Here is a 13,644-nt window from a genome sequence, read left to right as displayed (position 1 = left end):
CTGTTCATTTCAGTATGTGTTGTGTTTAATGTTATTGTGGCGTTCGTACCCGAGGTGTCAGTCGAGCGATTTGTGCTGCTGAACAAACACACACACACACACACACACACACACACATGTATGTAGTAGTGTAATGACAGCAGTGTGATGTTGGACTGTTTGTGAGTCAGGTCCAGGGAAAGCCCCAGTGATCATCAGACCATGCTTACATCTAATCATAGGTGAATTTACTGACCCGACCTCCTTTATAAGTCAAAGTGAGGTGTTATGTCAGAGGAGGATTGTTATTAACCTTTCTGTTATAGATGTGCGGTTAATTCTGCAGGTTCACTCGTCACAGCTGATTATGACCTCTAGAAAGATGTCTCCATTTCGATCCAGGAAAAAGAGAAAGATCAGGAACATTCTAGACAACTCTGAGGAATAAAATCTTGTCTTCATGTTTAACCTCACAGATTTACGCTGTGGTTTTAAACATGTCTGTGATTGGATGGATTGAGATGGGAATATGCTAATCAGACTCGTTTTGTAGCTGTTTTATGGAAATTGTCACAACATTCAAAGTAATTTAAACCCTTGTTATTCTCAGAGGAGTTGTTCAAATAAACAAAGATGATTCAACACCATGTTCTGACCAATCAGAATCCAGAAGCCAGCCCTTAATAATGGTAGTTAAAAAAAAAGACATAATTATCAATTATGATAAAAGCATGTTGTATACGACACGTATTTATTTAATGAAGCATTTCTGGTTTGATTTCTGAATCTGTGTTAAAGCTAGTTAGCTACTAGTTAGTTGGTTAGTTATTAGCAAGCTAAATGGCTCACTTTATGAGTAATGTGATGATTCTTATTAAATTCATGACAGCCAATACTGATTCATTACTGATTGCTTATACATTACTGAGCCAATGTGAATTTAGATTTTTTTTTGCATTTCCTTGAACGGAAGAAGGACAGAAGACGAAGGTTGTAGATGTTTATTCTGCTGATTCTTATCTTTAGTAAACACTGCAATGATCCACTAATGTTTTGTTTGTTGAATCTATTTATATACAGTTTCCTTAGAGGCAGACGTATCTATACTTCCAATCTGTCTCGGACTGATATACTAAGGTGCTGTGATGATGTGAGGTTATTATTATTACCCTGAAGATGATTCATTTCCTAGAGCAGGGCATCCAAATGTGTTTAATTCCTCTTATACCAGAACCACATGCTCAGTATTAAAGTTTAATACTAATTAAAGAATGACGGTGTACTTTTTATCTGTTTATAGTTACAGTAAATGTCATATGTTCACTTTTGTCAGCAGCCTCTGTGTGTAATAAGAGGCGAATGCTTTACTTCTTTAAAAAAAACACAACTGTGTGATCAGGGATTGATGTTTGCTTTGAGTTTTGCTTTGTGCAGAGAAGCAACAGTTCATGACCAATTATGGATGTTTCTGTTTCTCGTCATGATAATGTTACTCGTAATGATACTGAAAGAGAAAATTTCTACATGAAGGAACAGATTGGATTTTACCCCTCAACAATACTATAATGTATTATCTTACTGTTGATCCTTATTGTCTTCAAATGTTGTGAGTAATGTTCATTAACGGTATTAGAGGCAGTTTAGTTTATCTCCATCTGATCGTTACTGAGACGATACTGATTCATTACAGAGACGATACTGATTCATTACTGAGCCAGTACTGATTAATTACTGACATGATACTGATTCATTACTGAGCCGATACTGATTCATTACTGAGCCAGTACTGATTAATTACTGACATGATACTGATTCATTACTGAGCCGATACTGATTCATTACTGAGCCAGTACTGATTCATTACTGAGCCTGTACTGTTCATTACTGAGACAATACTGATTCATAACTGAGCCAGTACTGATTCATTACTGACACGATACTGTTCATAACTGAGCCAGTACTGATTCATTACTGAGCCTGTACTGGTTCATTACTGAGCCGGTACTGATTCATTACTGAGACGATACTGATTCATTACTGAGACGATACTGATTTATTACTGAAACGATACTGATTTATTACTGAAACGATACTGATTCATAATTGAGCCAGTACTGATTCATTACTGAGCCAATACTGATTCATAACTAAGCCAGTGCTGATTCATTACTGAAACGATACTGATTCATAACTGAGCCAGTACTGATTAATTATCGAGCCAGTACTGATTCATTACTGAGATGATACTGATTCATTACTGAGACGATACTGATTCATTACTGTGCCAGTACTGATTAATTACTGAGCCAGTACTGATTCATTACTGAGATGATACTGATTCATTACTGAGACGATACTGATTCATTACTGATCCAGTACTGATTCATTACCGAGCCGATACTGATTCATTACTGAGCCATCAGAGGCAGATGCATCTATATTTCCTGTCTGTGTCAGACCTGATATATTAAGGTGCTGTGATGACGTGAGGTTATTATTATTACCCTGAAGATGATTCATTTTCTAGAGCAGGGCATCCAAATGTGTTTAATTCCTCTTATACCAGAACCACATGCTCAGTATTAAAGTTTAATACTAATTAAAGAATGTTTAATATTTCTTTCAAAAGAGTATGAGTTTGAAAAAATGTCTAGTGTTTGTATTTGCTTTGTCTCTGCTGCCCATGTCGATAAAATCTCAGTAAAACCTGTGTAGAGGAATGCGCAGCAGCTCGGAGTTGCCATGCTGACATTGGCGAGCCTAGCTGTGTGGAAAATGTTTGTATTTCATAATCATCTCTCCCCGTTCGGTTTGAGCTGGAGTTCAGCCGGCGTTAGTAAGAGGATGATTTATTTACCCATCATTTCTGGCACGATGAAGTGTTGCTCAGCGCTCAGGCACATTGCTCCAAATGTTTGTTTTAGCCTCCGCTTGGCCTTTTTATTACAACTAGTCTACAGGTGGCAGGTTGCCTGTTTGCTCAAAGGGAATATTAATGAAGTTTAACTCCACTGAGCACGGCTCTTACAGACGGCACAGCTTACTGAGAAATGTGGAAAAAGGATCGTTTTTTAATTGTCGTGTAACGGTATTAGATCTGAGAACGGTGTTAATCTGAGGGGACAGGGTGTCTTTCTTTAGACGTTGGACATTGTTGGACCTTCAGTGTGCGTGTGGAACCTTTCAGTAGCCTTTAAAGTAACATTTAAAAGGATCAATGGTCCAATTATGTACCATAAATTATTTTTACACTCGAAAGTTACACAAGGTGTCCTCTTAGTGCTGCCACAGCAGGAAAAACAATGAAAAGAACAGTTTTGTACTCAGTTTGTAAGAATGTTGTGAAAAATTAGCCCTCAACAGACAATGCAAGAACGGTCAGAAACATCCTTTTTCAGGTTTTATACAACGGCTGCTTCACAAAAAATAAAATCCCGATTTTATCCCTAATGAGCAAACCTGAGGCGATGGTAGTGAGGAAAAACTCCCTGAGATAATAGACTCGAAATGTTCTACATGGGTAATGACTTCATTCACACACAATCCTCCATTAATGAGATGTCAGGAGAGTGTTTTGTGTTGAGTGTACACTGTGTTTTCTAGCAGGTTTGATTTTCTCAGCAATGAATCATATAACAACAATTACACCATTGAGATTCTTAGAAAAAAACAGTTTAATATCCTGTCACGCGCAGCAGATCCCTGAATCCGGTTTATCATCTGTCTATTAGTGTGAGGGGGAGAGAGAGAGAGAGAGACTGAGAGACACACAGACAGAGAAAGAGAGACAGGGAGAGAGAGAGAGTAATGAGTGTGAGGTTGTATGATCTTGTTGAGAGTGTAAAATATATAAAGTCAATAATGTTGTTTCTGTTAGAAATGATTTGATTGGGTGTTGTGATTTTGGTGACACACACACAGTGTTGTGTTTCAACCAATCACTCATCCTCTTTGTTTTCTTTTTAATCAGATAATGACAAAATCTGATGACAGACTGTGCTCATTTATTTTCACGAGATAGTGTGTGAGCCTTGTCTCTCTCGCACACTGATTTTTATTTGCTTCCCTTTTCTCTTCTTCTTCTTCTTCTTCTTTAATGTGAATGAAATGTGTAGTTAGTATCACACGCCTGAGTCCAGATTATGACCCGATCAGTAATATAGAGTTGTAATATAAGGAAGCTGGAAATTACCAGATGGCTCTCGGGGTGTGTGTGTGTTTTGGCAACCGAAAGTACATACTAAGACACTTGGTCTTTAAATAAATAAATAAATAAATTCATATTTGATGAGAAATTAATTATAATTGTTAATTAAGATCAGTAGATTTTTCCACATAGTCCTTCATAGCAGTGAGCTGACCCTACATAACGAATTTTCAGATTACTCATCAATACTGGAGGCAGTCAATACAAACCAGAGTCCAGCTACACAAGGAGGTCATCTTGTTCTGTTGTTGTGTGACAGAATTGACAGGGCTCCAATCTGAAGTTTTATCACATACCTGCTGCCACTGCTGGACAAAAAAAACGATGACAGCTGTGGTCAAACGCAATCAAATGAGCAGACTGGATAGAAACAATCATCAAAAATGCTGGTGTTTGCAGCGCACATTTCATATCAGATAAGGTCGTTTGTCATTGGTGTAGTTTATGGTTTGGTTACATGTCTAAATATTTCTTATGCATGTCCACCTCATCAGAACCTGGGGATCAAGTCAACCGGAGGTCATCCTGTCACATCGTCCATCCACTGAGTGAGCTGTGAATAGTGAATGACCTAACATAGTCAGATAAATTGGAATTTTGACCAGTCATTGTTTAAAAAACAAACTGAAAAAACCTTGTTAAGTGGTCAGGGAAATCTTTCTGCCTCCACCTAAGCTTCGCCCACAAAAAAACCCCAAACTCATAATGTTTACTAACAGAAAAAGGGTCTATTCGTAGGCGTCTCATGTGTCAGTTACTCAGATATGTCGTGTTCAGTTAAAATCTAAAGCTGATGATGCTAAACTCATGACCCTCCCTGAATACTGTTTTTCCTTGATGCATGTTGGAATATTTTTATTTCTCTGTAGTCCAGAACGTGTTACATCTTGTGATCCAGCCTCCAGGTTCAGCTTCTATATTCACATCAACCCTTTACCTGTTTCCACCTGGATACAAGCAGCTTCTGTGTTTCCTGTTTTCTTTTTTTTCCCTAAATCCCTTCCCCTCGCGAGTCTCCTCTCCCGCAGAGCCGACATGCAGCGGTTTGTTCTTTTCGCATTCATTCAGCAGTCAGGATCAAAGTCGGCTTTATTCACACCACAGCTTTGATGTCCAGAACGTCCTGGACGCCGCACACAGAGGGAAGCGGTCAAAACACGGACATACACATGTGCTGTTGTGACTGGACCTGAAACCGGAGCCTGAGAGTCTTTGTGCTGCCTCGGCAGGAGGCCTGCGGGTAACCGGAGAACCCCGCGGCCTTCTGGGGCTTCTGAGAAACAATGCAGCTCAGTGTTTAGGGAGCAGGGGGTGGAGCTACGTCATGACAGAAAACTCGGCTCGCTACACAAATTCGTCCCTTCATCTGTTTGTTTGTTTGTTTGTTTGTTTGTTTATTGTGGCGGGAGAAGCTGAAGTAAGATTTTCTGACCTTGATGACCTTTAGCTCATATACACACGTGGTGTTTATTTTCTCCAAGAGGAACGTCTGATAACACGCTCGACTTTCTGGATTAATCCGGAATGAGTTCAGGGTTTGATTAGGACGTGGTGTGTGTTTTAGTTGAAAAAACAGACAGTGTGAGAACATTTTCTTTTATTTGTTTATTTATTCATTCATTCATTCATTTGTTTATTTGTGTTTGTTTGTTTGTATCCCCAATACCCCTCCTCCCCCCAACTCGGAATGTCAGAGCTCATAGTAAAATCATCAGGATGGTATTCCGGGACACTCACCTTGTAGTCACGTCATTTACAACGTTACTGGAAGGCGGGATCAAGCTCTAGTGGCTCCGCCTCATCTCTCTCATCTAGCACCTTTCTACCCTGGTGGTTACTGTATAAAACCCTGTGTGAGTGTGGGTGAGGTGGAGTGTGTGTGTGTGTTCCAGAATGTCTTCTCTAGTATCTTATTCCACTTTCTCTCCTCTGGATATGACAGTAGGACACATTTAAGGCCCGTTTTGTCTCTCAGACCTGCAGTGTTCTTCCCTAGTGAGTTGTTTTCTGTCTGCTCCAGATTTCACACTAAACTGAAGCACAGCCTAAATATCAGGATGGAGCAGTAGCTCTTCACACACGGTTTCTCTGAAACAGCTAGCTTAGAGAAATGTCTTTCTTGGCACTGAGGTGATGGCACACTGTTTGCTGCCAGTTCAAGGGAAAAAAAAATAGATATTTCTGGGAAGGAGTAGAGTACATTATGGTGTTCGTGATGAATTTCCTCTCTCTCTCTCTCTCTCTCTCTCTCTGCTGGATTGTTGATAAAGTGAAGTTTTCCTTTAAAAGAAATAGAGGCTGGTGAGGGAATGACTGTTTATAGCTGCTGTAATATAAGTGAGAACAGGACCTGATTTATGCCAATAAATGTAACTATAATGGGATAAAAATTAGGATTGTGTGGTAAGTTCTAAACACACAAGAACATGCTGTTACATGATAATTAATACTGTTATTATCTATTAATGTGAGACATTTCTTTTCTTACCTGTGTGAAATGATGAGACTGTATAGTGGAGCATTTCTACTGGAATTTCATCTCTCTCTCTTTCTCGTCTCTCTCTCTCTCTCTCTCTCTCTCTCTTATTCTCTCTCAGACTCACACACACACACACAGAGGAATGGCTGAGGGTGCTCCGGTGTCTCCTCATCTCCTCAGGCCTGAAGGAGTGAAGCTGTAAGCCGGGCGGTGCTTTATCACCAGAGCGGAATGATTTAGCAGGGTGGCACCAGCCGTGCACGTCAATAAGAGGAGGAGGAAGAGGAAGAAGATGGGGGTTAATGCCTCCAGCTATCCTCACTCATGTTCCCCTCGAATCGGGGGACATTCACCCACCCAGCAGACCTTCCTAGGTAATTTACCCCTCACTTCTGGTTGTTTGTTTTGTTTTTACATGCTAAGCTCATTGTGTATGAGGTATTTTGTGATGTCACTGATGCGAGTCGACTCATAAGATAGTGATTCTCTATTTGTTGATTCTACAGAATGTTTTAATTCTTTGTGATTGATAAGGCAATAAATATGGTGTTTGATGATGCACTGAATCTCCCAGGATTTGATTCATAAGGCAGAAATTAAGTGATTCAGTGGTTGATGATGCGATTCTGTTTGATTCATAAGGCAATGATTCGATGTTTGATCTGTTACAATTCATAGACCACTGATTCAGTTCCTTAAGTGATTCATAAGAATGAATCATTTGTTGCTGAATGATTCACAGATGTTTGATCTGTTTCAATTCACAGACCAATGATTTGATGTTTGATGACACTCAGCAGCACCACTCAGAAGCGTTGGGTTTTGTTTTCTGTCTCGTTTTATTACATAGAAATTAAATCAGTAACTCCATTTTTTTATGGTTAATCCTGAGTAGGGAAAAATCAATATCACACATGCTGAGCTTGAGAAGACTTTGAACAGTGTTTTAATGTGGTATTAATCACGCTTTAAAAGGTTTAATCCCATTAGTTTAATAAGTTTAGTGCAGTGAGATGAAGTAGCGGTCAACTCCGAGGGCAGCGCTGTGTAAATGAGCTGCTCGGGAGTGCTGAGGTTCATACAGCCAGAATCACAGCTGGACATCTTCACTGTGGTCAGGATACACTTTAATCACGCTCACACTGAGACAGAACAGAAAGTCAGGTCCTCCTGTCCCTTGTTGCTGCGCAACACTGAGCTCACTCAGGTCTCCTGGTGTTCAGTCAGACAGGAGTTCCTGCTCACTTAGCATCAATATCTTAGCTGATACTGACCTGAAACTCTGGATAAGGACCGGATATCGGATCGGATTTGAACTATTTTTACCTCACACAGCAAGCATGTTTGTTGTAGTGATGGATTACCTTCTAGCAGATACTCAGAGCTGTGATGGTTATTATTTTTAAAGCATGATGTCAGATAAATAAAGCAGAGATTGATTGATTAATTCACGAGTTGCACGTTCACGTGTAGCGGATAATATGTCGAAGATATCAACACATGGCTGAGCACAACAGTTGTTCATAGTGTCACAAGCTTTATTAATCGCTAAACACCAACGTGTGACTCATTCACACCTCAGTGGGTGGCAGCATCGCCTTTTTCTTCATTTCAGAATGAAAAAGAATGCCTTTATGAACCGTATTATTAAGATTTACTTGAATACAAAGAGCTTTTGTAGTGTGATATAGAGCACTGCCTGTATAACCTGTGTGTGTGTGTGTTACCGTTCAGGCACATCCTATGCACCCCAGGGTTATGGAGTCGAGTCAAAACTCTACAGCTTGGAGCATTGCCCCGAGAAACCTCAGGACAAGAAGAAGAAGAGCTCGAGCTTGGCCACGCTGAAGCGGCGGTTCATTAAGCGGCGTAAGGCAAGCCGTTCAGCTGATCACGCTCGCCACATGAGGGATCTGCTCTCAGGCTGGGACGTACGCGATGTCGCTGCCCTGGTGGAGGAGTACGAGGGCACGGCCGCACTCAAGGAGCTCAGTATGCAGGCGTGTCTGGCCCGCCCCGAGGCTCGCACCCTGCCCCAGGACCTGGCCTCTCTTTACCAGCACAAATACTGCACGGACGTGGAGCTCATATTTCAGGACACGCGCTTCAGCGCACACCGAGCTGTCCTGGCTGCACGCTGCCCCTTCTTCAGGACTCTGCTGTCCTCGTCACCCGGGTACAGCACTCAGCTGCTCCTGGATGTGGGCACGGCAGGGATGGACGCCTCCATGTTCTCAGCGCTGCTGCGTTACCTTTACACCGGGGAGCTGGGCGCCGAAGACACCCGCCTGCACAACGTGGACGTCCTGTTGAGGCTCAGTGAGGAGTTCGGCACGCCCAGCTCTCTGGAGACGGACATGCGTGAACTACGCCAGAGAATGTGTTACTACGACTCTGTGCTCTGCTTCTCTTCCGACTCCGAGCCAGACGAACCTTTCGTAGCAGACATGAGCGGAGAGGAAGAGGAGCTGAAGGCCCATAAGGCCGTGCTAGCGGCCCGCTCGCCGTTCTTTAGGAACCTGTTACAGCGGCGCGTACGCACGGCCGAAGAGGAGACCACACCCGCGCGCATCGTCCTGAACGAGTCCATCATCCCGAGGAAGTATGCGGGCGTGGTGCTGCACTGCATGTACACGGACGTGGTGGAGCTGGAGCGCGTGGTGCGGAGCAGCCCCTCGGCCGGCAGTCTGGGTGAAGCTCAGGCTTTAGCCGCGGGGAAGGGAAGCATGAGCAGAGCTGAGGAAGCCATGGAGCTCTACCACATCGCACTCTTCCTCGAGTTCAGCATGCTCGCACAGGGTGAGTGTGTATAGCACATAAAACCATGGTCCAGGATGATACCATGAGACCAAATCACATTATAAGACCAAATCACATTATAATTGAATTTATAATTTTAATTATATTTAATTCTAATTATATAACATACAGGCATAGATATGTTTCAGTAGCATGTTTTAGTAGGCACAACTAAAAATAGAGCATGACGTATGCAGATAGAGGTTTTTTATATATATATAATTTGGTATTTATTCACTTGGCTTTTAATCCAGTTTCTGGATTTTTCCTTTCCTCTTCCACATCACTCGCTCTCTTGCTCCAGTTTTGTCTCTCTGTGGCTTAATTAATCCACAAACTCCTGCAGAAGGTAGTGCTAAAACAAAGGGATGAAGAGTGTGTGTGTGTGTGTGTTTTATAGTGATTAATGCTCATGTGCTATTCCTCTATCTGCTCTAGAACACCAGAAGCTCTCTCCTCCTCCTCCTCCTCCTCCTTTTCTTCTCCTCCTTTCTGTTTCTTAATCATGCGCTTGAACAGATTTAAGCGTTTCTATTTCTGGAGATGAGAGTAGACTTTTGAGCAGCCTCCTGCTCAGACTAACCCTTATAACGACTTGGGTTAATGAGCATGTTATAACGACTTGGGTCAATGAGCATGTTATAACGACTTGGGTTAATGAGCATGTTCTGTTTTGTCTTAAATTCACACATGAGTGTTTCACTGAAACAAACCCAAAGTCCTCTGTCTTGAACGTTCCGGAGCATCGATCAGCTCCAAAAACCAACCTGCTCCTCGCTCCCCTGGTTCATTATTTTAGTTTTTACTTTCCAGTATTATCGATTGTTCCATGATAAAGGAATTGATTCCGTGTCCCACATCAGTGATTTCACAAAATGGATTATTGACAGAAGAATAATTTCTTTCTGCACTTGCTGGAGCTCTGATTTCCAGTGAGCATACCTCTGTGTGTGTGTGTGTGTGTGTGTGTGTGTGTAGTCACTATCGCACCTTATTCATGTTATACACTATTACAGAAAACCTCGTTTATCACTTATAAATTCCTCTGTTCTGATGATTAATTACTTCAGACTGTTACGAAGCCCTGACACTGGAGACTTCTTCCTTAAATTTCAAATAATTACGAGGGGTTTTTAATCCATTTACTATTAGTAGAGCATCTTCTGCCCCAATAAACAAGCTTGTTACTATAGAAACGATAGAAAGCAATCAACCAATCAGAATCCAGAACTCAACAGCACTGTGGGAGAAATGACTGGTTTAAAGAAATGCTTCAAAAACTACTTTCCTTACTTTCAGCAACTGACCAGCATGCAGCTAAGGTCATTTCTTATTAACACCACTGACCCCAATACACACGGCAAAATATTTTATTCTTCCAGAGAGAGATAAAGAGAGGGAAGAGAGAGAGAGATAGAGAGAGGAAGTGGAGTCAGAAACCCAGCAGGTTCGAGTCATTCGTTATTTCTGCTCTATATGATGTACCTGTTCTACAGAACTCAGTGACCGAATGTAGCTGCTCCCTTTCACACCAGGTCAAACGGTTATTTCTTATTATTTCCCAGTGGCCACTCAAACCGCCTTTCTTTGGTATTTGGAGCAGAAAAATTAGTTTTACCCTAGGGGTAATTCTGGGATTCAGGACAGGACTGGGGTGGCTTCAGGGATAATCATTACTCTGTATGTTATTAATAATTGATTTAAAGTACCTCAATATGGAAACTGTCACCTGTTCTAATCTCAGAAAAATCGGACTCTACTGCAATGTCAGGTTTAGTAATAAACTGTTTATAATCATGTAATACACCTTATACAATTTCTTCATGTTAATTCACATTAGTAAACATTTAGAAATGCAGCCACAGCTGCTTTATTTCAGATCTCCAAATGTCTGATCTGATCTGATCTCCAGCTCATATCACAGTGCTGATGAGTTCTGCATTCTGATTGGTCAGCAGACACTGATTCATTTGTGTGTGATAACAGTAGTTCTGACCGCAGTGCAGGTTTATAACAGTGCGCTTGTTCTCATGTGCTATCAGATGTTTATGTAACTGTTAAGGAAGGAGTCTCCAGTGTTAGTCTGTAGCATGACAAACTGTGTGTGTGTGTGTGTGTGTTAGTGGTTTTTTTTCGCTGTGAGATAAAAGAGAGGCTCATGGGACGGCTTTATAGCTGCTGTAGCATAAGTGAGAGCTGGAATGAACGTGTTTAAGAGTAATAATAATAGTAAAACTTGTTAAAGAAAAATAATAACTCATGTTTTCATCACTGATTATTTTACTGTAACAGCACCACACACACACACACACACACACACACGGTGTTACAGCAGCTCAGTGGTGTTACCATGGCGATGGTAACGTATAAGAACGTTGAGAGAGATGTATGTAGTGTGAGTTAGAACTGTGTGTGTGTGTGTGTACTGTAATCTGATTTTCATCTTCCTGTCTCTGCATGTTGTTCCACAGAGCAGCTATTTCTGATCATCACACACACACACACACACACACACACACACACACACACACACACACGCCGGTCCCAGCACAGTGCCACCTGCTGTCTGTAATCAATATTCACACTGTTATTTATCAGGACTGGGTTGTTTTTTTTCCCTTTAGTGACCCATTACTGAAGCTCCTTCCCCAGGTTTGTGTGTGTGTGTGTGTGTGTGTGTGTGTGTGTTTAAACAGGAAGGATGGATAGATAAGAGAAGGAAGGAAATGAGGAATTGGGAGAGTCCACTAACTGTTACTGATGTGCTGATGGTATCTTCCTCTTTTCAAAAGTCGGCTAGCGGAGATAATCATCTTCTGCTCTGGACCTACAGATGCCCTTGGCTTTAATGATTAGTGTTTACTTCTGCTGCCCTGTCCTGTAGAGTGTGTGTGTGTGTGTGTTCCTCAGGTGCCCCAGCACTCTGTCAGTAAAGTGACATTTTCATTAGTCTCCAGCTGTCAGTGCTGCAGCTCTCTGTTCAGACCTTCAACTCGCTGCTCATGCTTTTCTTTTATTTCAGCTTTTTATTTTTATTTTTGTGCTTAAAGAGAGTATTTATATATATATAAATAACAGATAATTTGCAGTCAGATATAAAATAATACAGAAAATAATAATAAAATGTAATTATATGAAAATAAAAATATAGTTATTTTAAAATAAATCAATAATAGAAATACAGGGAATTTAGCCAGAAATTAATTAAAGCAATATAACAATAAAAATAAAATAGTTTTGAAAAGATTGTAGTTATAGACATACACTATATTGCCAAAAGTTTTGGGACGTCTGCCTTTATATGCGCATGAATGTAATATGGAGTTGTCCCGCCCTTTGCAGCTATAACAGCTTCAACTCTTCTGGGAAGGCTTTCCACAAGGTTTAAGAGTGTGTTTATGGGAATTTTTGACCATTCCACTAGAAGCACATTTGTGAGGTCAGGCACTGATGTTGGACGAGAAGGTCTGTCTCACAGTCTCCACTCTAATTCATCCCAAAGGTGTTCTTTGGGGTTGAGGTCAGGACTCTGTGCAGGCCAGTCAAGTTCCTCCACACCAAACTCACTCATCCATGTCTTTATGGACCTTGCTTTGGTCACTGGTGTGCAGTCATGTTGGAACAGGAAGGGGTCGGGTGGGGGGGGCAGTATGATGGCAGTATGATTATACAGGTGGTTTAATATTTAGATATTAATACTCTGTGTGTGTGTTTAGGCTGTGAGGATATTGTGGTGGAGAGCATCTCTCTGGACTCAGTGGTTCCCATCCTGAAGTGGAGCTCACAGCCGTACGGCTCCAAGTGGGTCCATCGTCAGGCCCTGCACTTCCTGTGTGAGGAGTTCAGTCACGTGATGACCTCAGACGTCCTGTACGAGCTGAATAAGGAGTACCTGCTGGGGGCCATCCAGTCTGATTACCTGCAGGTGAGGACTACATGACTGTTTCATCACCACCGTCTGACCATTTAGAATGCAGAATTGAGTTACTCGAATCATTTCAGCACTTCTGCTATCACAGTCTATCAGATTTCTGTGGACGTGTTGAAATTTAGTTACCCCGCTTGTGTTGTTTCTTTTTTTATGAATGATTATAATATAATTTCATTTCAGCTTGGTCTCTCTAACCTCTCTCTCTCCTTCTCCTGGCCTGCGAAAGCACCGCTATTGATTTTTCTTGCT

The 13,644-nt window shown here is 41.4% G+C and overlaps 1 protein-coding gene across 2 annotated transcripts in view; it reads left to right on the top strand.

Annotated features, from left to right (window-relative positions):
* btbd7 (BTB (POZ) domain containing 7) overlaps nucleotides 1-13,644 on the top strand; it is a 33,363-nt gene that overhangs the window by 8,442 nt on the left and 11,277 nt on the right. For both annotated transcript variants that reach the window (XM_058378703.1, XM_058378704.1), the window contains 3 exons: nucleotides 6,784-7,039; nucleotides 8,400-9,464; nucleotides 13,181-13,389. In XM_058378703.1, the coding sequence (XP_058234686.1) occupies nucleotides 6,958-7,039; nucleotides 8,400-9,464; nucleotides 13,181-13,389 (1,356 nt within the window). In that variant the 5' untranslated portion in view covers nucleotides 6,784-6,957. The remainder of the gene's footprint in view (nucleotides 1-6,783; nucleotides 7,040-8,399; nucleotides 9,465-13,180; nucleotides 13,390-13,644) is intronic.

The sequence above is a fragment of the Hemibagrus wyckioides genome, linkage group LG25, assembly GCF_019097595.1.
Source record: "Hemibagrus wyckioides isolate EC202008001 linkage group LG25, SWU_Hwy_1.0, whole genome shotgun sequence".
NCBI lineage: Eukaryota > Metazoa > Chordata > Actinopteri > Siluriformes > Bagridae > Hemibagrus > Hemibagrus wyckioides.
The sequence above is the reverse complement of the archived record's forward strand: the minus strand, read 5'-3'. Positions and strand labels throughout refer to the sequence as shown.